This window comes from Nannospalax galili, unplaced genomic scaffold (genome assembly GCF_000622305.1).
Source record: "Nannospalax galili isolate Female #2095 unplaced genomic scaffold, S.galili_v1.0 scaffold144, whole genome shotgun sequence".
Taxonomy (NCBI): Eukaryota; Metazoa; Chordata; class Mammalia; order Rodentia; family Spalacidae; genus Nannospalax; species Nannospalax galili.
In genome coordinates, this window is record NW_008353267.1 from 1,011,829 (window position 1) to 1,036,959 (window position 25,131).

A 25,131-nucleotide genomic window follows, 5' to 3' on the forward strand; every position below is an offset into this window, starting at 1 on the left:
ATATATTGATCGAGTATACTCTGTGAAGAGGAGGGCCGCCCGATGCTATTTCCTCCTTTCATGTACATGTAGGAAGTGGCAGTGATGTGCAAATGGACTAGCTTCTGTCTGTAATAAGGCACAGTATTACCTTGGCCTGAAGAGCAGATGGAAAGCAGGGGTGGTAGGGCCCTGAGATCATTCTTGATTACTATGGCTCTCTCAGGAGGTAATACCTGGTTGGTATTATTCCGTTTTAATTTATTTTGAAGAACAAAAATGAAAACATTAAAAAATAAAAATCATAAAGGACATGTACTGACAGAGTAACTCTTCTCAGTACATTCTGTGTGTTTAAGTGATCACAAAATCCCCACAAAAACAGAAATCCAGGCCAGAAACTGTAGATTCTCGTTAAGAAAATCACAGGCCATGGAGACAGTGCTTGGCCATCAGTTTCAATGGAGGAGGCCTGGGTGTTCACTTATCATAAGCTCATATGAGCCAACAATATGCTGTGGGCTGTTCCACATTAAGGACATCTGGAGAAACATTTTTATTATTATTTTTTCCATTATGAAACTAACTTTGAAAATAATAAAGCAGACTCAGAGGAGGTTGGCCGGATATTGAACCTGGAATCGTAGAAGATGAATGGCTAACACAGGGCAGCAGAGGCACATGTATATTACAGCCAGTAGCTCCGAAAGATGAGTCCTCAGAGCTGGTGGGGGACAGGGAGAAGTGGACTGTGACTCACATGTCCCTGATAGAATGGGTGATTGCTCGGCTTCCATGAGGAAATGCTGGGCCATGATTGCTCATGTTTCTAATTTTTTCCAAGGGAGTTGGAGATTTAGAGTTTTATTTACCATATACCAATGTAAAATATTGTTTTGTGCATCAATCAGGACAGAGATGTAGGATGTGCTCGGTGTAACCAGGCAGTTTATAATACATAGACTAATGAAAAGTTTGTGGTTTCACTTAGACTACAGCAGGAACAGTCCCATTAAGGTAAAATGAATTGTTTTTAGGGCATCAACCAGAAAGTGAAATAATTAGACTTCAAATCTGTGTCTCTTGAAGTGAGTTCCTTTTTAAAAGATTGATTATTTATTTTTATTTATTTATTGATTGATTGATTATTTATTTATTTATTTATTTATTTATTTATTTATTTATTTATTTATTTATATATTCACTGTGTGGTGTGTGCATGGAAGCCAGAGGAGATCAGGCATCCTTCCAGGACCGTCTGCCATGTTGCTTCTCTCCGAACCCGGAGCTTGTTGTTTTGGCTTAGACTGGCTGGCCAGTGAGCTCCTGGGATCTGCCTATCTTTGTCCCCCCAGCCCTGGGCTACTGGTACAAGTGGCCATACCTAGCTTTTAGGTGGGTGCTGGAGATTTGTACTCAGGTCCTTATGTTTTGCAGCAAGATCTCTTACCTGATGAACCATTTCCCTAGACCTTGAGGTATGTTGATTTTCTTGTTCCATGAGGGTTATCATGAGTGCTTATCACTTAGCCCAGCAAGAAGTTGTCCAGGTTAACAATGAAATAGTTCAGTATAAAATAAAGTTGCTTTGGTTGGGTCTAGAAACATCCTTCCCAATTCCTCCAAATTTATTTATTTTTATTTTATATGTATGAGTGTTTTGCCTGCATGTAGGTAAGTGCACCCAGGTGTGCAGTGTTCCGGAGGCCAGAAGAGAGTATAAGATCCCTTGGAACTGGAGTTACAGATAGTTGTTAGCTACCATGTGGGTGCTGGGAATCAAACCTGGGTCTTCTGTAAGAGCAGCCAGTGCTCTTAACTGCTGAGCCACCTCTCCAGCCTGTATGCAGTTTTTTGTGCATGTTGCCTTTTCTGACAAGAATGGCTTTGTATAAGCCAGTGGAAAAGACCCAAAGGAGGGAATTGAAACCATCAGAAAATGTTGAAAACTTAGTTTATGGATTTTTTTTTTTTTGTCCACGGCTTGGCCTTTAGATTGGGAAATCACTTCAGACTATTAAAAACAGGATATGAGAGAGAAGACACAGGAGTGGAAGAATTTTTTTCTAACAATGATATGAAATATCATCTGCTGCCTTTGGGGATTGTATCCATGCTTGACACATCCACATGTGAACAGCACACTAATTGAATGAGTAGACCAACTGAATGACCTCTAGCTTGTAACATGATGGCGCTTGTCAATTGTGTTGAAAGAAATACCTAGAAAGTGCTATAGACCGCTGTGTTTGGACGACCTTCCCACTAATGATTCCAAAGCCTGGACTGATTCTGAAAATTCCAGGAGAATTGGCTGAGCTCTGTGCATTCACACTTGGGTCCTGAAAGATGAATGGGGTAAGTCTTGCTTCTTCCTGCAGAATGGCAGAATGCTGCCAACAGACAACATTGTCAGAGTTGCAAAGTGCCTCTGATGAAGCAGGAGGAGCCCAAACTTGCCTCTCCTTGTTCTGATGCTGGGCGAGATAATGAAGCAGTCTATAGAGGCATTGTTGTGTAATGAGGTTAACATAACATTATGGTGTGCTGATAGTTCCAGGAAAAGTAGCCAACAGCTTTTGGGCGTGATTTGGGAAATATGTGTGGGAAAAATAACCCAGTTGTGAGGTGATTATTGTTACCGTGTTCTGCATGCTTTGAGGGTGAGGGTCAGAGAAGAGGATTCATCCTGGCTCAGGGAAAAGGCTTAAACATGTTAGAGCTAGTGATGAAAAAGTCATTTGTGTTGCCAAAGACTGAAATGGAAAATCGTATCAAGGAAACATGGTTCTTCTTGCTTACAGCAGCAACCCCTTCAGGTTTCTGGAGCAAAATGACCTACTCAGCCAAATATTGAGAATCCATCTGCAGGAGCTCAGGATTTGGAGACTCCTTATTTAGGTATCCTTGAGAGCCATCAGGAGCATGCTTTAGCAAACGGACATATTTTCAAGAAAAAAAAATTAAAAAAAAACAAGAGATTGAGACTATAAACAGAATGCTTTTCTGATAATTTCACAATAGTTAAAGTGTATTGTTTCCAAAGCTAGAAAATGTGCCTCAGAGGTACAGAACTATATGATCTGTCGAGAAGAAATAAAAAGAAACCTGTGAGGATTAATCAAGCAAAATTGTAAGCAAGTACTTCTTCCTTGTTCTGACTGCTACACTATAGGATCAGTTAGGAAGTGACTGGAAGGGATCTGGGGATGTAGCTTAGTTGGTAGCATGCTTGCTTAACAGGAGCAAAGCTCTGGTTTTGGTGCCCAGCTCTGCATAAAACTTGGCATGGTGGCACAGGTCTATAATATCAACATTTAGGAGGTAGAGGCAGGAGGATCAGAGGGTCAAGATCATCCTTGGGTACCTATAGAACTTAAGGCAGCCTGGGATACATGAGACCTTGTCTAACATAAAAAGTAACTAGAAGGAACAGGGGCAAATATTTTCCTGGCTCTAGTATGTTGAGGGGTATCCATGGTTAACAAGGATAATTTGCTGAGCCAGACTTGTGGTACTGTAACTTGTTTCATCACCATAGCAACTTAAGGAGGTAAGTTTATCATCATCTCATCTTACAGATCAGGAAACTGGCAGGAAGTGGCAGAGATGAGGATTTGTCCATATCTTGAGCTGGAGCTAGAAACACTCTGCTCTTGCTGAAAGTGATTTCCCTAGCGAATGGAAAGAACCGGGGGCTGAAAGAGTAAAGCTAAGGAGCCAAGGTGCTAAGAGCTGTGGCCTTAGGGTGGTGGGAGAAGGAAAAGAAGATAGGGCATTTTTCAGACAGAGAGAAGAGGTTGGTGGAACTCTGCTGCTGTCTAAAGAAATGGTTCAGGGCAGATTTGGGCACACAAACTTGACTCCATAGGCCCTAACATGTGTGTAGAATGCATGAAATCATTCCAGGGCCTGGTGGGTACAGATAGGGGAGGGGGGGTCTAAATATGATCAAGTTGTATTATATGAAATGCATAAAAATTCAATAAAATTCAGGGACTGGAGAGATGGCTCAGTGGTTAAGAACACTGGTTGTTCTTGCAGAAGACCCGGGTTCAAATCCCAGCACCCACATGGCAGCTAACAACTGTCTGTAACTCCAGTTCCAGGGGATCTGACAGCCTCTTCTGTCCTCCATGGGCATTGCATGACACGGGTGCACTTACCTACATGCAGGCAGTACACACATACACATAAAATAAAGATAATAAATAAAATTTTAAAAATAAAAAATTCAAAAAATCTTTTTGATTTATTTTTACTTTATGTGTATAAATGTTTGGCCTGGATATAATGCACCACGTGTGTATAATGCCCACAGAGGCATCAAATCCCCTTGAACTGGAGTTAAGGATGGTTGTTAGCTGAAATGTGTATGCTGGGAACTGATCAGATCTTCTGCAAGAGCAGCCAGTATACTTAACTGCTAAGCTATCTTTCAGCTCCCAGGACAAAGATCTTTATTCCTCACTTGAGACTCAGGAGAGGTACTTAGGACAAACAGAGATCGAAGAAAAGGGAAAAGGACTGAATGTATTATAAGAGAAAGTTCATCTCAGTCCCTGGTCAATTTATTGAAGAAGGAAGAGTGCTCTGGGTTGAATGGATTTGCTGCTGATTCTGTCAAAACTACCCAACAGAGATAGATGGTCAACCCAAGGAGAGATGATGTGAGCACAGCACTTGAGTAAGGGGTAACATGGACTGATGGGGATTATGGAAAACTGAACCACATATCCCACATGTAAAAGACTATTGTAAAGCTTCAATTGATAAGAAAACGTTGGCCTAGCATTTCCAGAAAGCTAGAAAAATATATATATTTATGAAGGTTTTCATAATGTTAAATGTTGGCCATTCAAGTACATTAAAGTGGGCTGATCAAAATATTTGTGGGTGAAATTTGACCCACCAGTTACCAATTTTCTTAGGCTGTACCGGAAAAAACTGAGAAAGAAAATGAATGAAGAATCAACTTAGAGCTCAGTGGAGCATGCAGCAGTGTGCCGGGCACACAGACAGATGTTTAATTAGTTATCACTGAATAAAACTAATAGTGTGGATATATATATATATATATATATATATAAAGTGTAGAGGGTATGGTTTAAAAAATGTAACAATTAGAAGAAGAGGGAGGTTCTGGGGAAATGGCTCAGTAGGTAAGAGCACTTGCTTCAAGCATGAGGCCCGGAGTTCAAATCTCCAGCGTCTACATAAAAAGCACCTATAGTTGAGCACTATGGGGCATGGAGACAGGAGGATGGCTTGGGTTTGCTGCAACCAGCCTAGCTCCAGCCTCAGTGAGAGACCCCATTTCAAAGAAATAAGGCAGAGAGTGAAAAAGCAGAACACCCAATGTCCTCTTCTGGCCTGTGTGTGTGTACATGTGCATGCACACTCATACCCACATACATGTGTATACACGAGACACACATACACTCAAAAAATAAGAGGGAGGATAAAGCAAGAGATAATAAGGAATATATATTATAAATTAATGCAACATATTTATGTAAATGTGACTGACTTTGGAATGTAAAGAATTACTCTATGGACAAATTCTTTTTAAAAAATTATTATTTTTTATGTGTATGCATGCCTACATGCATGTAAGTGCACCCATGTTGTGCAACGCCCATGGAGGTCAGAAGAGAGTGTTGGATTTTCCTGGAACTGGAATTACAGATGGTTTTTAGCCACCATGTGGGTGCTGGGAATCAAATCCAGGTCCTTCTCAAGAGCAGCCAATGCTCTTAACGACTGAGCCAACTCTCCAGCCCTATGGACATATTCTTTAAATGTAAAATGCCCTTGGAGACCAAAAACTAAAGCTAGATAAGAAATGTTTTGGAAAATGAAACAAGCAAACGAAAAGAATCAGATATGAAAACTCTGAATTTGCAAAGCATTTAGGGTCGGTGGGAGCTTCGCACATTAAGATAGGCATCAGTCTATGAAGAAGGAGCCCCAAGCTGAGAGTTTGTTTTCAGAATCTAGAAGGCTTCATCTCCTAGCTCTGCGACTTTCCAGCTGTGCGAATTTCACCTTTCTGAGCCTCAGTTTCCTCTAGGCAAGTGGTGATGATAATTCACACACCGGAGGGGGTGCTGTGAGGATTAATTAAGACGAAGCCTGCAAAACACCCACGATAAACACTGCGTAAATGCTAGCTATTATCATAAAGTACTTGACAGGGGAGTCAAAGAGGAGAGAAGCTTAAAGCATCTCTATAATTACATGAATTGTGATGAAACAAGTTAAAAATCTCACTTGGTTTTCTTTTAAATTGGATTTCATAAGCTAAACATGATTCTCTGTGTATCAGAGAGCAGTTGCTAGGAGAAACTGGCAAAAGACCACAAAGTAGTGAGCTCAGCCATCGTTCCTAAAATAAATCTGAACGGAGATGGGAGGCTTTGGAAAGACTCATTATCAGAGGGAGAAAAACAACTTCCCAAATGGGCAGTGAGACAGGTGACAGGATGAAGGTGGGGGTGGAGAGGACAGCCTCAGAGGCAAGGAACATGGGGGGGGGGCGGCAGCAAAGCTATTGTAGAAAACAGTGGGGACCTCCTGCTAGGAATCACATACAGCTGCTCAAGGATTGTGCATTTGTGCATGTCAATGAGAACATCTAAGGCTCAATGTTGGAGAACTGTGGAAAAACCCGCAGACACGGTACTCACTTCCCAGGGGACACAAACATGGTCGCAGAAGAGACAGTGTGCATGATGGTTGGGTGCCCTGGTGGTGACGCCCACAAAGCAGGATTAGAATTTCTGACTGTTAGGACAAATTCTGTGAGTCAAACATGCTTGCCTCCCCAAGACTATTTCCTCATCTGAACAGCGCTCAGTGTAGATCTGTGAATGCCTGGTGCTGCATTGACAGGACTGTGGGAGAAATAGTGGGAGAGTTCAAGCATTTGTGTGACATTCTTATGCATTATGTCCATAAGAAGCATCCTGCTTAACTCATTTCTAGTGAAGGCGTCTTATTGCCTTTGGTGCCTCTGAACAAGTTTTAATAAGAGAAACACATACTTTATTTTTCCCCTAAGGAGGAATTTGTAGTTAATGTTATTCTTGACAGGCTTCCTAGAGGGTCACTAAGTGCCTAGGGGCATGCATTTTGCAGGGTTAGTTCCTTAGAAAGTAAAACATAACAATTTAAAATCTTCTGCTTGGGTTAATGGATTGGTGACCCAATTAAGTAGGAAGTGGATTGAAATTATGGAAATGTGATGGATAAGTCTCTTCTTGCAGCAAGAACTTCTATTTGCTTGTGTCTAGTGGCTGCTTTGCACATGCCTTAGTGGCAATGGGGAGGCAAAAATTTGGTGTCTGGGAAACACTTTTTGAAGTGCTTTTCCAACAGGATCATTGTATACGTCAAACTTTTAAAAATGAAGAATGGCCTATGAAATAGTTATAGCTCTGAGCCAGTTGAGTTCACTGTCCAGCAGCCACTTTGAGTCCTCGACCCCTTATTCTTCTGTGTATGTTATTTCTCCATATGGTCTTTGTAACACAGTCCAGACTAAGTGGCTGTTCGTTATATGCAGAGAAATATTGGACAAGTCTAACCCTGCCAAATTTTAATCTAACTTTCTCTCAAGAAAAATCACAAAATACCTTGTGTGGGGTCATATAGATGAGTTACACTGATAATAAACAGGGAGGCTTGTAAATATACATCTAATGACTTCCCTTAATTCATGCTATTAAGTAGATGTTCTAGAGGTTGCTAAATCAAAATGGTAAGTGCTTCAGCTGGTTAAACTCACAAAGTTTCTTAATAAAAAACAGATGGTGCCTGCTGACAGGCATGCTCGCCAAATGGCCTCTTCTAGCCCTTCTAGAACAAGGGGAGAAATTGGATGCAAGGATTCTAAACAAATTGCAGTTTAAAGCAAAACCCTAGGTAGCTCACCCATTCCAAAGCAGACACCAGACCCTTAAGTGTGTACTGAAAACTCAATTCATATGTGATCGTACCGCTTTAGCCAGCTTCACGCCATGCTCATAAGTGAGGGGCTTCTCCTTCATGTACAGGAGACGTGCCAAAGTTTTGGGATCGTCTCGGAGATCAATCTGGCAAAAAGATATATGCATTAAACTCATTTTCCTTTTCAGAACTTACCAGTTATTTTAAACTGAGACATAATAGAGTATTTTTTCCCCCAAACATCTTTGATGTTGTTAGATGTTCTTGAGAAAGCAATACAAATGCCCATGTTATGTCTGAAAGTGCAATGTGATTTCTTTGTACATGGATACACCATGGTATCTTTTTATACTTTTTTCTTCAAAGCAGTAACTCTGACTTCCTCCAATGAGCCTGTGCTGTCTGGTATTTTGAAATTTTATCATTGTTTCTAGACCTCACTGACGGGGCAGACACATGAATTATACTCTGCAGTGTGGATAAACAAGTTCTACCTTGTCTTTATAAACTATATCCTGCATCTGTCCATATGGTCTTTAGGAAACACTTTAATTTATGGTTTTAAAACTTGTCTTTGTCAAGTAGAAAGCAAAATGAGAACCAGAAAGATGCTACACAGGAAACAGATCACCATAAACCCCTGCAATGACATGGCCCTGTCTTCAGAACAGTAATGCAGGCTTTAAAAAAAGCAAAGAACTAAGTCCATTTAAGTTATGAATAGTTGGGACAGTCCTCAACTCATTTGTGCAACTGGATTATTGATGGACATTCAAATACGGAATTTGATTAGCTCCCAAACACTTTAGAAGACCTTGACAATTCAGGTATATAGATCTTGTATGTATATTTTAACTTCTTTTCTAAGATTTGAATGACCAAGGGATTAAAGAAAACACACAGAGTGTCATTAAGGAGCCTGTCATCATACACTCATTCTGACTGCTAGGGTCATTTTGACCCTCACACCTATTTTTGCTGTATTAAAACAATTGTGAATCTTAGCTTTAAGAGTATCAGCTAATATATGCAATTAATACTCTTTATTAACTGTTTTTAAAATTAATTTTTTTATTAAAAAATTGGAGAGATTTAAAAACTTATCTTTATTTTTTTACATGTATGAGTGTTTTGCCTGCATGTATGTTGTGCACCATGCACATGCAATACCCTTAGAGGCCACAAGAGGGCATTGGCTCCCTGGAACTAGAGTTACAGAGGGTTGTTAGCCAGCATGTGTGTGCTGGGATCCCAACCCAGTTACTTTGAAACAGCAGCCAGTGCTCTTTGCTGAGCCATATCTCTAGTCCCCTTGAGAGATTAATTTTAAAGGCCATACCAAAACATTCTGCTTCCTATTAAATAGCTCTCTGACTTTTTCAACTAAATATTCTTGCATGCCTTGAACATCTCTTCATGGATGCCATAAGTCTAAACTCTTCCATAAAGGTTGGTAGAATACAGTGTTCACTTTTCTTGCAGCCCAGCCCACCCTGCCATTGCCCGAATTTTAACCTGGGTCCCTATGAGGACGTAAGGCACATGAGGCATGCAGTCCTTCAGCTCCGGGACCCACTCCTCCTGAACATTGTGGTAAGAGGCAGGATTTACAACAGAGAAACAGATCAGAAAGACATCGGTGTTGGGGTAGGAGAGTGGCCTCAGTTGGTTGTAGTCCTCCTGCAGGAAGAGCAGAGGAGAGTTTGAGGAGAGTCTGCCTGGTTCTTGGGAGTGAGTGATACAGGGATGATTCCACCACAGCAGCTGGTGATCCACACCTTTTATTATGCACAGAGATTACATATTGCCCACATATCGGATCGACTTTAAAAAATTTAAACAACTTTATTGAGATATAATTTACATACCATAAAGTCATTTTTCATTCTAAAATTGTAGATTAGTTTTAGGTGCATACCATCATGCCACACACGGTCAAGGGAGTTAGTATACCCATCTCCTCCCACTAGCTATTCTTTTTAATGATGACAGTACCTGAAATCTACTTCATCAGAACATTTCTGGAATACCACATCACTACTGTTGAGTATAGTCCTCATGTTGAGCATAGTTGCTTTCTAGAATTATCCATCCAATCTAATGGTAACTCTGCTCTTGACCAGTGTCTCCCCACTTCCTGCCCCTTCTTGTCCCTGATAAAAACTACTCTCTTCTGCTTCTGTGTCTTCAGAAATTCATCCATGTAAAGAACATAATTAACAAAGATTATTGCAGCTCTCCTATGACACTGGATTGTGTGATCTGGAACATGGATTTAAGTTAGCAGGCAATTGGCCCACTGATCTTGTCTTAATTAAAAACTGTTTTCAAATTTAATATAAAGCTAACTAAAACACAAAGCAAAGAGTTGTTGCCAAATTGGAACCTACATTTTTTTTTGAAGAAATATGTTGAGTGGAGGTTTAGAACCAAGAATTTGGTATCTGTTCTTAAATTTACCTCAGTGCCATAGTGTGATCAGGTAAATAAAATGTCAGTTGTTTAAGTGCTGAGGAATTTTCAGATCTTTCAATTAAAAGTTATATATTTCAGTAGAATTTAGTAGCATATAGCTGATAGTAACATATGTGTAAATATACCCGTTATGTATTTGTCACATACAACACCACACATTACACTCATACATGCATACACAGTGCATTATACACATGCATAAGTTCTGAGTACATATATGCAAATGTAGAACACATGGTTGTTACCATCTTAACCAGAGTAACTGTGATTACCTATAGAAAACTTCCACAAGATCAGGTCTGTTGACCTCCAAATAAGAAACCTGCTTTTCTGTGGACATTTACTACAGTGGCTTTCATTAGAATCACATGGAGAGCCTTTAAAATATCCTGACACCTGCCAAGATTTAAAAGTGAAGCAACCCCAGGCTATCATCTATAACGTTCACAACACTGCCTATCATCTGTCACTTCATCATCCCACCTGGATTGTCATAAATGGATCAGGGATTAGGTTGATTTCTTTTCTCATCCCCCACTTATATTCTGTTCATATCATAGCAAATAGTCCCTGAACAATATTTTGCTTACTCTAAGGAGTGGGGTTTATAGTGTCCTCTCAATGAAAAACTGCCCCATACCCTCCCTTTTATTAGACAGATAAAATCATGATCTCTGGAGCATGGGCCTAGATATCTAGGAATCCTGTCTTGATAGATCTGAGTGGGTCTGGGGTTGAGAACAACTGATTTGCATGTAGTACCATCATATTTACCATCAATAGAGCTCGTGCCCAGGGCTCATTACCAAGGACTGGGCATTGTTTCAAGAAGTACATTCATTATAGCTTGGAATCCTCTTAATGGCACTAGAAAGATGATCCCATCAGCATCCTCACTTCATAGAAGAGGAAGTTAAATTTTAGGTCCATCATGGACCACTGCCACTAAGTTATCGGATACTAAGAGGAAGTATTTAGTGTGCATCCAGACCCAGCTCTTAATTGTAACCACGCTATTGCTGCATCTTATGATTTCAAATGATAGATAAAGCATTGTCTTAAACTTGACTGTTTAGGAATTAGGGTAGATCTGCGCAATGTTAGCCTGCAAGGTGTATTGTCTATTTGGTACCTGGCATGGGCTTCGAATTGCCACAAGATGGCAGCAGACACTGCATGTTTAAAACCTCAGTGTCTCAAACCCAAACAAAACAATTCCGATTAACATCGGAACTAGGCAAGGTAGTTTTAGGCAAATAACTGGTAGTCAGAAAGAATAATGTTTGGTTCTTGACCCAGTAGCTATCGAATAAATGCCGCTCAGATGTTGGCAAAGTCAGGTAAACCATCATTTGCTGACCTGACTGTGGGCAGGAAGGTGTGAGAGAAATGTGTTTCTAATCATTTGCCCTCCTGGCAAGGTAGCTCAGGCCTCCAGCAGAAGGATTGGTGTTTCAGGGTGCTCCACATTTTTCTTTTCTGTAGAAACCTTAGTCTTGCTGTGTAATTCAATTTAAATGATTGACTGCTCACCAGACACTAGCACTATTAAGGACGTGTTATGAACTATATAAGGTGACTGAGGATTGGGCAATCAAGTTAGAGTAGGAAAATGAAAATCCACTCAACAATTCCAAGTGTGTAAACTGAGACAGGTGAAGTTTCTCTTGCCCTTTTGTTAGCTACTCTGGTAAGATAAAAGAATCTGATGGAATTGGAAAAATATAATGTCAAGGCTAGAAAGTTTTTTAGATCTGAGTTACTGTGGTGGTTTCCAAAGTATGGTCCCCAGACCAGCAGTACCAGCATCACTTGAGAGCTTGTTAGGATGCACATCCTTAGGTGCCTGAAACTTAGCCCTGGGGGTATCTGAGCCCCATGTACCACAATCAGTCCTCCATGTGGTCCTGGTACAGTTCAAGTTTCAGAACCAAGGTTCTTGTTCCTTTTCCCCATGGTCAGTTTCAACAGAACTACAGAGCAAAAATACTTTCAAAGGCAGCTTACACCACGCTGGCAGAGGCTCACCACCCTTGGCTATGGCTAGGAAGCACGGTGGGGGTCCAGAATGAATAAAAAGGAAGTGTCCCTTGGGACTGGGGGCTGGGATGTGCAAGGAGGTTGGGGCTTTGAAGTCAATACCGGCTGATGACTTGGATGGTTTTTATGGTGGAGCACACTTTGACTTTAGGCTGTCTGATCACTAGTGAAGATGAGGTCAAGTGGCCCTGAGGAATGGTTGAGTGGTTCTGCTGGCACTGAGGCTTCTTCTAGTGTTGAGATTAACTTTGTAAATCAAATGTTTGTGTGCTTCTTGAAGAGACAGTGTTTTAATCTGTGAGCCACTAGACAAGGATTTGGAGGGCTAAAGTGAACAAAAAGGGGCTTGGGACAGGGTAGGCTTCTGAGTACTTGCCATCCAAAGGCAAGAGAGGGTTCAGTTTGCAGGTAGTCGGGTGGGGCACTATGGGTGTTTATTTTATAAATTCTGAGAAAGGCTCAACAGCAGATTGGTCAAACAGTTGAGCCCTAAATATGTCCAGGAACAGCTGCTACATGAAGAAGGGTGGTGGAGGTGGAGTCGTGAAACTATCAGATCAGCATTACAATATTTGAATCATGGGGGGACTGCCTTACACAGCAGTCAGTGGCAGGTATGGAGAGGAAATCTAGGATTTGCATTTCTAGAAAGTTGTCAGTAATGCTGTGCCTGCTGTTCAGGGGTTGCGCTTGGAGTAGTATGCAGAACTGCTGTGTGTGCCCCCACCGTGGGTCTCAGATTCACAAGAAATTGGGAATGGAATTCTGCTTCCCTTGCTTTTATGCTTTGTGAAACTTGCTCCAGGTTTTCCAGCCCTAGTCCTATTTTCATATTCTCCCAGGACTCAAGTTTATCTTGGAAAACATGGTAGGGTGGGAGCTCAGGATTGTGCCCAAGAGCATGATGGGTGGAGACAAATTCTCTGGGTTCATACCCCAAATCCCTTTCTGTGACTACTTACTACTTTGGGGTGGTTTGGGGTATGTTCTTTCTGTAAAATGTAAAGTGCTGGGCTCAGGGCTGGAGAGATGGATGGCTCAGTGGTTAAGAGCACTGGCTGTTCTTGCAGAAGACCTGGGTTTGAATCCCAGCACCCACATGTTAGCTAACAACTGTCTGGAACTCTAGGGGATCCAATGCCCTCTTCTGTCCTCTGTGGACATTGCATGACATGGGTGCACTTACACACATGCAGGCATAACACTCATACACATAAAATAAAATGAATAAAAAATAGTGCTGGGCTCCCATGGGTGTTGTGAGAATACAATGTTTTCATGTCTGTAGACGCCTTGGAATGATGTTTTGAACATAGTAAGCACTTTAATGATGGAGCAAAAGAGTCTATCCTTCATCTAATGTCAGCAACAGCTGCAGTTTTTGGAGCCCAATCGATTCCCTACCCTAAATGGGCTGACTCTGAAATTAACTTTTCTGAACTGAGTGGTAATGAGATCCAAATGTTTGTAGACCCTGATTGTATCTCTTTTTTTTTTCCAGCATCTACTAGTTTATTTTATAGTCCCAAACTAGTAACCACAGGCATTTGATATTAAGGTCCACATTATGATAAACATGTCAGCTGTAATATCTCTTGGTCAATGTCCTTTATTTCCATTTTTCATAAGAGGTAAGTCTGGATCCTTAGGTTACTTTGACTGTGGGTAGGCTTCTTAATTCTCCAAACTACATACTCCTAGAAACCACACTGAGATGCATGGGATGAGAAAATTTGGTTCTTACTTGAGGGAATACATTTGTTCTGAGGTTTTAGGCAAACTTTCCATAGAGTGTTGGTGCCAGACCCTGTGCTCCAGATGGCCCCATTGGCTTAGCCAATAGCAAAGAGGAAGGTCTGTGCGCATCCAAGTGGACTCAAGGTTGCCAGTAATGAGCCCCAGCTGTACTTACCTCCTGCCTGTTCACATGTTTTTTCAGCCCTTATGGGAAACAGGAGCTTTAGATATCAGATCCTGGTGAAGATGTGTACCCTGCAGTCCCGGGTAAGTGAAGCTTTTCTGTTCCCACAGTCACTGGTGGAAGCTGAGCTTCTGTGGGCTGTGGTTTGTCAGTGACAGACACCATCTTGTGCTCACATAACATGCAGGCAGCCCCAAGTCTTGGGGGCTCATGTGCAGGGGATTCAGAGGCTCATCTTGCTGAGAAACTGGTGCCTGGTTAGGCTGACAGTAGGCTGCTCCTGGCTCCTGACAGGAAGTTTGTTCCTCCCTGGCAGTGCTGCTGACTGCCACTTCTGCCAGTGCTTGGCCTGAGATATATCTTCCCTAGAACTTAGCCCGAGATACCACAATCTGATTGGCTTTGCTCTTATCACTTGTCTGGGTGAAGAGCCACTGAAAGGGAGGTCAAGATGCTTCACCACTGTGGCTGTTCCACTCTAGTCTGGAAGGATACCTGGCTCTGAGCTTTGGCCTGGGAAACCCCTTTCCCATTCTGGTGTTCCCCAGCGGTGAGTGCTCAGACTTTGCTGAAGACTTTTCACTAGAAGCATCCTGCTTTCCATTTGATCTCCCATGATGCACTCTAAACAAGCCACGAACAAGCCAGCCAGCATAGTGGACATCGTGAAGAGCTTGGACTCCCTTTAGCTGAGCCAGAGAACCAAGCTCTGGGAGCCACTTTCAGAGACTGAGCAATGTCTGACAAGGGGGCATGTGCTATAAGGGATGAGTGGGCCTGACCTAAATAGACTAAACTGGAGGATTGGCCCTATTGTTTGCTGGGTGATCTGAGTTAATCCCTTACTTCCTTGTCTAGCCTAAGGTTTGGAATTCCACCCAACAGACAAACCCAAGTTCTGAAGAGTTTTTATCTCCAAAGGACTCCACTCACAGGCCAAACGTTAGTTTGTCTCAGGGGCCTGGGGAGGGAGCCAATATTTAATAACAGCTTCCATGTGCCGGCAGTGTACATATGTGACTTCATTAGAAACCATCTTTAGAAATGCAGGTCTGAGCCGTGAAGGGGCATGAGTCTTTTGAGCCTGATCTTGCAGCAGCAGCCATGCTGGAGGCAGACTGGTACCCTAAGATAGTGGGTACCCAGTTGGCGTTGAGGGTAGCGATAAGGAGTTTCTTTCACTTGATCTTTCAGAATACATTTGCTGCTTAAGTTTTTCCCCTCAGCTCTGACCCACAGTTAGCTCAAGACAAAGAAAAAAGCACTTCTCTTTGGCTTATTCATGTAAGAAAATCTATTTAATCAAGATAGAATCTGATAGCTGGATTTATAGACATTTTTTTCCCTTTGTGTGTGTGTGTGTGTGTGTGTGTGTGTGTGTATGTGTGTGTGTGTTTCAAGGATTATCTATTTGTTTTTAGATCATGTTTCTTTTCTCATTAGTAATTGACAGAATGAGTAAGTTTAAATGAGTTATAAGTCTTCCTCAGCCATGTGACTTCAGCAACATTTATTAGAATGTAGCCAAGGAGGGGTGGAATAGCCTACTGAGGATGGGGAATGGAACTTTTGGGACAATGGTTCTTAGCAAAATTTGTTGTGAAGACTTTTTGGCTAGTTTGTAGACCCACAGGAAACATGAGTTAAAGATTATTTTCTGGTGAATCTTTTTATATTTTATTATTTTTATTTTATGTGTATGAGTGTATTGCCTGTATGTATGTGAGCGCACACGTGCCGTGCAATGCCGCAGAGGTCAGAAGAGTGCTTCGGATTCCCCTAGAACTGGAGTTAAGGATGGTTTGTAGTTGCCATGTGACTTGAACCCGGGTCCTCTGCAGGAGCAGTCAGTGCTCTTAACCGATGAGCCATCTCTCTAGCCCCTTAAATGGGAAATAGCCATTTTTTTTTTTTCGGAGCTGAGGACCGAACCCAGGGCCTTGCACTTGCTAGGCGAGTGCTCTACCACTTAGCTAAATCCCCAACCCAAAACTTTTTCTTTTTTTTGAGACAGGGTCTCCCTGTAGCCCCAGCTGGCCTGGAATTTGCTATGAAGACCAGGCTGGTTTCGAACTCACAGAGATCCACCTGCCTCTGCCTTCAGAGTGCTGGGATTAAAGGCATGGGCCACCACACCCAGCTAGCATCTAAACTGGCGAATCTTTTTAATGTTGGGACAGTGCTTCAACCACCAAACTTCTAGAGTAGCATATCTCAGTGTGCACACAAATCACCTGAGCTTTAAAAAATTTTTTTTGTGTGTATATACTTACTGGTGTGAGTGTGCATCTCCTCAGCCCTTGTCTTTGGCTTTTAAAAGTAACATTTCATTCATTGAATTGGGGCTTGGGTGTAAGAGCTTGCATTCCTTTTTGCTGTTTTGTTGAGACAGGGTCTCATGTAGCCTGGGTTGGCTTTGAACTTCCTTTGAGGATGACTTTGAACTTCTGATCCTTCCACCTCCACCTCCACCTCCACCTCCACCTCCAAGTAGAATTTGTGTTTCTAAGCTGCTCTGGGGCAGTACCGATGTTGCTGGTCAGTGGGTAATACTTTAAAGACAATTCACTTCTAGAGCAGAGGCCCTCAAAGTATGCTGTACAGATCAGCAGCAACTCAGGAAATTTGTCAGAAGTATGAATTCTTAGGACCCATCCTGGAGCTTTAGAAGCCTGGGACTCCATAAGTGGTTCTTAGCAGGCTCTACAGGTGGTCCTGACACATGCTTAATTTTGATAACCACTGTTCCAGAACATGAACGATACATTAGTCTTTAATGGAGCACATCCCTCTATTTAAAAATCTTTCACCACTGGGCTGGAGAGATGGCTCAGCGGTTAAGAACACTGACTGTTCTTGCAGAAGACCCAGGTTCGAATCCCAGCACCCACATGGCAGCTAACAACTGGAGTCTACAACTCCAGTTCCAGGGGATCCGACAATCTCTTCTGTCCTCCGCAGGCAGTGCACGACATGGGTGTACTTACCTTACATGCGGGCAATACATGCATACACATAAAATAAAAGTAATAAATAAAACATTAAAAAAAAGCAACCTTTCACTGCTGAAAGCCCTCCCTTGGCTCTTCCCTCAGGAAAAATAAAAATGCTTTTGATTAATTACTCCAGTCCTTTTAGGGGTTCTTGAAATTATCTTTTTAAAGTTCTTAATCATGGAATCTGAGGCCCAGAGGAATCTTCAGATGTGTTCTGATTCCTTTCCCCTATGTTTCAAGCTCTCTTGTGAACCTTGTATTCCTCTGGAGCTTTTAATAAGAGGTGGAAAGCATTAAAGTGAAAGTTAAGAAGCAGCTAGAGTCGATTTATTTGTCATATTTTACAGCATTTCTTACTGCTGTGTTAGGGGTGTTTCTCCCCCTCCCCTGACTCTGCTTCAATTTGAAGTTTAAAGGCATTTTCATGACATGATCACATCTGCTCATACTGTATTATTATTACTATTTTTAATTTGAGGAGCAGAATAGTGGGAAAGAACAACCAAACTCTCCAAGAATTTTTATTGGATTTGAAGTTAAAAAGGCCTAGGGACATTGCTCTTAGGGCAGCTTCCAGAGCTTTCTGAGAAGGCAACAGAGGGGTTTCAGAATTGAGATAGAATCCCTGCTGCATTGAACTTTGCAAACAAGATTGCATTCACAAAATTTGACTTTAGACACTATGAGGTTATGATGAATGGAGACACCCCAGTGATCATGTGGGCTAGATTATATTGAGTCAGATTGGCAACTCCAGCCCCCAAATCTGTGTATCTAATTTGCTGGGATGTTTTCTGGTGAAATTTCTGAGCTGTACTTCCATATATCAAAAGAGCTAAATAGATTTTCTCCTTTGACCACCTAATGGGACATTTTTTCCCCCTAGTTATATCTCTTGCTATTGATGGGAGGTCACTGTCAGTCCCTGGTTCTGACAGTGGCTTGTCAAAACAGTCCATGAGAAGAAACTGAATGTTTGTAGGAAGGACCATTGAATCCGATGCTAGAAAATTCAGGATCCCTGCTCCAGCCTGTACAAAACCAGCTTTTGATGTCTCACATACACTTGTCAGTAGTTCTTGCAAAAGCACACAGAAAACCTCAAAGATATTCCATTTATTTATTTTCTAGTAGGGAGCTTTGAAGTTGAGCAAAATGACATATCTCCAGATAGTTGTGAAAAAAAGGCTTGGGTAAATGCACAAGTATTAACAGTTACCAGGAAACTCACAGTGGGAAATACCACAATCAAATGTTCACTGCAAAGGACTTAAGCTGTATGAATTTGGACCGACTGAACAACCCACTGATTTTGACCTAAATAAATGATTCAAGACATGTGGTAAGAAGTTGGATCCAAGAAAGTAGGCCACAGTCATCAGTTGCTTAACCACATCTCCTCCTCCTAGTCTGTGGACTTATAATATCAGAAGTATCCCACAGCCCTGTGTGAAGTGCTGGGACAGGCAGCTATGGGGCATTATCACCTGAGTACAGCTATATGCTGGGTAACTTTTGAGGATTCAAGTTTAAGACCTTAAGCTATTGGTTGGCTGGGCTCTCCAACATGAAGAAACACTTGCGGCAGAATAAGAATATTTGAAGAAGAACTTTAGAAAATTTAGAGACAACGCCCAGTGGTTTGGGGTTGACCTTCATTTATAGAACAGATCCAGAACTCTTGTTTTCACAAAACTTAATCCATTATATCCCTTCTTCCTTCCCCTCCAATCTCCCTTTGAACCTTTCACAGCTCATTAGGCAAATAAAGGCTGGGCAAGGAAAATAACACACAAGAAGGGTAAAACTAAAATTTATAAAGTAGACTCATAAATTTTACGTGTGGATTAGGTTTGGGTTGGAGGAAATTGAAACTCTTAGTCATTAATGGTTTGCCAGCCAATGAATGAATCATTATCAATATCTTGGATAGTGATTTAGTCTTTTGTAGTTATAAGCTTTTTAAAGTATTAAGAATATGCATTTGGTTGTCATTTAGGTAGATAATAAAATGGGCCCCAAATGATCAGAATGGGAAATGTCTGTGCTGTTAGTCCCTATATGCCTAGCCAAATGGACCATTCTTCAATACCCCCTTCCACAACCCCTAATGAGTCAAGAGAGTAAAAATGTACCTGTCCTGCGGTGTCATACAGTCCGAGTAAGTGTTGTTTGCCTCCCACTGTCACAGTAACTAGGGGAGAAGAGAAAAGGAGAATTCGTGAACACAGGCTTCAACCAGAAGGCTTCACATTTCTCATGCCAGTAGCTCTCTGGGCAGTGAGAATAAACATATGCCTCACCCATGTATATTCTAAACCAAGTTGACAGCTTAGTTTCCAAATGAAAGGCAATCTTGAGCTGGAGTGACAGCAGATGGTCTGAGCCAAGTCCAAATTTCTCAATGGTGATGAATATTTTCAGTGTTACTAGAGCACTCTGAAGGCTGCTTGGTGACCTTTAGTGGGCTCTGTAATACCAAACTCCTGAAGAAAATGGATGCCAGATCCTTTTCTGGCTAGGTTATCATCTTCTTTGTTTTGAGTTACCTTTCAGGATACAAAATTATGAAAAAGGTTTATCATTTATTTCAAAATATTTTCCAATTAAATATATACCTGATTAAAAGCACAAGGAAAATTACTGGGCCAATTCCTTATGGTTTTTGAACCCTGGTTGTAAAAGGAGGTGCTATTTGAGTATGTGGTTTTAGGTATGTAGTTTCATGTAGCTACAGGGCTCATGGAGAGGGGAAAGTAGCCGGTTAGATTTACCCAGCAGGCTCTCTGTCTTGCCAAGTCATTGTGATCCAAAGTGAGAAGTAATGAGGGATACCAACCACTTTGCACATGTCTGGAAATGCGAAGAACTCTCAAGTTGAAACGAAACTGAGATTGAACAGATTGAATGCAGAGGAGGGGTGGATATGATTCTCTTGGTGAATAGAAAGAGCAAATTTAAATTTCCTGAAAAATTGACTCTCTTTTGGGAAATAGGGACTCAAATATGCAGGAAGGTTTTTTTTTTTTTTTTTTTTTTTTTTTTTTTTTTTTTTTTTTTTTTAAAAAAAAAAAAAAAAAAAAAAAAAAAAAGAGGACGATAAATCTCGCCTCGTTGATTAGAAAATGTGCAATCACCACGTGAAGGCAAGTTTTGATTCCCTCTGTTATCAGCTGGGCAGGAAACGGAGGCTAACTGAGTAGCAACCTTTTAGAACCATATCTTCTACATATGTCAGCCAGCTTCTCTAGTTGACTGCTCAGAGTTGCTGATTTGATACTAATTTTTACTTTGATTTATTTTCAAGTTCACGAATGACATGTATGCAAAAACATTTCTTAATGTCATTCTTTGAAAAGTACTTGTTTAAAAACACTGCCACCTCAGACACTGGGAACTGTTTTCTAATCTGTTCAGATTCACATATGTTCAGGCTGATAACATGACTGCAGCAGATGTGCTTCTAAATGTGTTTTGAAATGGCAAGCCAAGCCCAGCTCCATCTCACCTGGATTGTGATGCTGACTGAGGGAGTAAGAGGGAGGTGCATTTAAGCATTTTAACTTTTGCTCCTAAGTTAGGCTCTGGAATAGAAGTGTCCAGAGAAGACAGTCACAGATCTTTGTCCTGTTTATTTCCCTCTTCGTGTACATTGGAAGAAGAGAGCCTGGTCCAATGTTCCTGAAATCTGCCTAAATGGTTCCTTTAATGACCAAGTGGTCACCTAGTCATGGATCAGGAATGAATGGAAGAAATCCAGCCATTACAGCATGGAATTTCCTGCCTGTAGTGAGCCCAGGACATGTAGGTCAGGGCAGCTGTTCCTGGGATCCTGCAGACTGCTCCCTGACCTACAGGCTCAGGGTCACTATGGGGGCTCACACAAGAAGCTGAGCCATCCCTGTAGCCCCACTGGGTACGGCAAGCATTCCTCAGCAATGACTCTGACCCTTGTCAATGGAGCCTTGAAGGCCCAGCTCCTATTTTCTCTGTTTTCTTAGAGAACAGTTATTCCCTCCAGCCTGTCTTCTCTCAGACCTCACCCTTTCCTTCTTGGCAGTTTGGACTCCAGGGAGTTTTACCAGGCCTAAGCCAAGTGTGAACTATAGAAGTTTAAACCAGGATCTGGGAGTCTGGGCACCTCTTTCCCCTGCTGTCTTTGCCTTTTTCAGGGACCTGTGGGCATCCTGAAGTGAACTTAGTGTTAGAAGTAGAAAGACCATCACAGTTCTGTACAGAGCCTGGAGGCAAGGGTTTAACCACAAAGCATAGTGTAGCAGTACAGTATACGCTGCCAGGACAGCATGGAGGGATGGGGACACTGCTGAGTGCTGAGTATGCATGCATTTGGTTGGAGAAGGTGGAGATGTTTGAGCTGAGTCCCCAAGGAAGCCTTTGAATTTCCCAGGTTCCTCTGGCTTCCCAACTCGGCCTTTATTTTGAAGGCTTTGTCAATATCTTAAAGTCTTTTCCCTCACAAAATGGAAAGAGAAGGAATGAAGAGATTTTCCTTGGGTTAAGGCAAAATGTCGGGGTCGGGGAAGATGCTATTGGTGTGAAAGCCACACTGAGTTGCTGTTGGGAGTGGTACACACTGCCTGAGGTGAGGCCAGGCCAGCTGGAGGAATGCTAAAAGAAAGGCCAGAGCTCCTGTCCCTCTCTTTGAGAGGTGCTTTAGTTTCTTTTTCTCGTTCCATACTCCCATTCTATTGGAAGGAAGATAAATGGATAACTGCTTATGCTAGAGGATATTAAGGGACTGCCAGAGAAAGATGTAGTGGTTATACTAGATATGACTTTGGGTTCTTATCCTTGACTAGCAGTGGATGTTTTATTGTTTGCCAACCTGTGTCCCACAAGGCTCCTCAACTCAGAAAGGAGTCAGTCACAATGACACAGAGGGAAGGTGCTGCCACCAAATGCTAACCATTCACATAAAGAGGTCCCAGCAGTGTCTTTCACCCCAGACAGCTCTGCCTTGAATTCTGTCTTTGCTGTTCACCATCTGAATGACCTTGGGAAGGTTACAGCATCTCTGAGCACTGTGTTCCTTTTCTGTTAAAAATAAGGATCATACCAGGACCCACATAGTGGAAGGAGAGAACCAACTCCTGCAGGTTGTTCTCTGACCTCCACATGTGTGCTGTGGCATGTTCCCCACCCTAAATAAGTAGAATAAAAATGGGGGATCACAGAGTACATAAGAGAGAGAATGAAATGAGGAAATATCTGGCCCCGATCCTGGTCAAAATAGGCACGGAGCAAATGTATTCAACAAGTTATTTCGTCCATTCTGAGGACAAGGGTCAGTCTATCTTTTTCCACTGACTACCTTGTTCATAGTTCTTAATGGTGAACTACTGGTCACTTTTCACTCCAAATGATAGCTGTTTAAACCTGTCTTATGTTCTCCTTGAGGGCAAAGTCTCCACACCCAACATGCCTCATCCTATAAGCACAGATTCTGCTATATGAGGTAGATGAATATTTAGGACAGAAACTAGCATTAGGGTCCACTCAGGGAGACAAAGTTCCTTGGGATCATACAAGGCTTTAGTTTGATCCTCCTTGGCTAGACACTGATTGCAAAGCTGCCAGGCAGACCACAGCCAAGCTAATGTTCCAGATCACCTTCTATTCTGGGAGCTTTTAGAATTGGTTCTGAACTTAGAGAGGTTTTAAAGAGAGTGGGTCAAATGACCTGCTAATAGTTCAGTCAGTGCTTTCAATAAAGTGTGAAAAGTTGTCCATGACCTATTAAGTAGGTAAAATGAAGATCTTCCTCAAATCCATTAAACTCTTTACTTCGCATTGCTCCTTGGAGTGAATTGGAGTGGTTAATTTCTTGAGGCGTGCAAGCTAGGTCATAAGTTTTCTCTCTTGAGCATCATTAACTTTCCCCAGAGAGAAAATATCCCAGGCAGAACGTAAGTCTCCTTCCCTCAGCATTTCAGCCATCTTAAAACTGTGCCGTCTGTGAACCCATAAGCCCTCCAGTCATCAGTCTAGACATGAATAACGTGAGGAAATGGCTTCAAAGCCACTTCCTTGTTAGGTGGTCGCTTTCTCAGAGGCTCAAAGTATTTTTTGAAGTCACTGTGATGAAGACATGATAAATCTTATGAATTGTAACAGTGAAAATGTCAGGTCAGTGAAAAGGAAGTCCTTGTGCCCTTCAGTGCACAGCCATCTGTCTACATCACTTAGGTCTAGTGTGCTCAATCAGTGGATAGGATGAAGGCTGGCTGTGTGGTGGGGGTAGCATCACAAAGGTCCTATTTTGGAAGAAGAAGTACTAGCTTTTAGATCTGACAAGAAATAGAATTTTTAAAAAGTTAAACACATGGCTCTCTGTACATGTCAAAGATTTATGAACCCATTAATGAGTGAGCTGGCCAGATGGTAACCCATGTCCAAGGAGCACTTTGAGGAGGTAGGCCTTTGTAAAAAGCAATGCTAGAATCAAGAGATTAGATTTCAGTGGAAACTGGTACATGCTTATAATCCCAGAACTGGGCAGGCTGAAGCAGGAGGATCAAGAGTTCAAGGCTAGCCTGTCCTATACAGCAGGATCTTGACTAAAAAACACCCCCAAACAATACCCTCGCCCTCCCCAAAGGCTACTTGGGCATGTTTGCATCTATTCCAAACCTTCTAAACGTGTGTGCACATTTTACTAAATTCAGAGGAACCATTTATAAAATCCTCTGAAAAAAATCTGTTAGAAAGCAGTTTCTGTTGTTAAAAATAAATAAATAAAAAAGAAAACAGTTACTCTGAAGATAGAAACAAGCCCCGATTTCCTAAATACGAATGCTGACACATTCCTCTGGGAGAGTCTGTCCTTCTAGTGCCTGTCTGTCTCTTGATGCACTTGAACCCCTTTCTCTCACTTGCACCAGCCTCAACACCTTAATTCCTTCCTTACAAGAGTCTCTCTTGTAACCAGCGCATCAGGCTGCATGTGTGTGTGTGAAACAAAGTTACTCAGGAAGGCCATGACATGTTGGCATGAGGGGAAAACCCAATAGGCTTTCTGAGAATTCACTGGGATTCCGAGCAGAGGGCTTTGTTTGTTTTCTTTTCTTTTCCTCTTTTCATTTCCTTTTTCTTTTATTTTTCTTCTTTCCCCTTCTCCCACTCTTTAGACGGGGTGTCATGTAGTCCAGAATGCCCTTCAACTTACTCTGTAGCTGAGGATGGCCTTAAACCCCAGATCCTCCTGCCTCTACCTCTTGAGTGCTGGAATTATAGGCATGCATCATCATGCCTGGCTCCCTTTTCTTAGGTCTGGGTATCTATCCTGCAATAACCAGAGTCCTATTCAAACAGGGAAGGACAGAACTGCCATGTATCACTTGGCCCTGGTCCTGTTCCTCTTTCCCATTAGGAATGTCTATTGTGATCAGTGACTTGGCTTGCTTGCTGTTGAGCCATTTTCTAAGCTCTAAGCACTTTAAATCAAAGAGCTGATTGGAGCTCTGGACTTGCTAGGAATAAATTCTAGGACCTTGAACAAGTCACAGCTTCCTTAAGCCTCCATTTTTAAATTGGCAAATTGAGATTCATTTGAGGACCAAAGGAGATCACAAAAGTGAAAATCTTGTATCCCAAAGCTTCTACCAGTTTGGGGTGGTATCACTGTGCAAGTGCTTCTTAATGAACAGTATTCTGGGAACAAAGTTTCCTGGAAAGATGTTGTCATGGTTCTGGGTGTGGGATGGATGTTCAGGAAAGGTCTGCTCTTATCGGTATTTATATAATGCTGAC

General features: G+C 41.8%; 1 protein-coding gene across 1 annotated transcript in view; it reads right to left on the minus strand.

Moving 5' to 3' along the window:
* Positions 1 to 25,131, minus strand: part of Rhoj (ras homolog family member J) — a 111,772-nt gene that overhangs the window by 3,859 nt on the left and 82,782 nt on the right. The window contains exons 2-4 of the mRNA XM_029554760.1: positions 19,497 to 19,555; positions 9,445 to 9,609; positions 7,980 to 8,075 (exon numbers count right to left, since the gene is read on the minus strand). Coding sequence (XP_029410620.1) covers positions 7,980 to 8,075; positions 9,445 to 9,609; positions 19,497 to 19,555 — 320 coding nt within the window. The remainder of the gene's footprint in view (positions 1 to 7,979; positions 8,076 to 9,444; positions 9,610 to 19,496; positions 19,556 to 25,131) is intronic.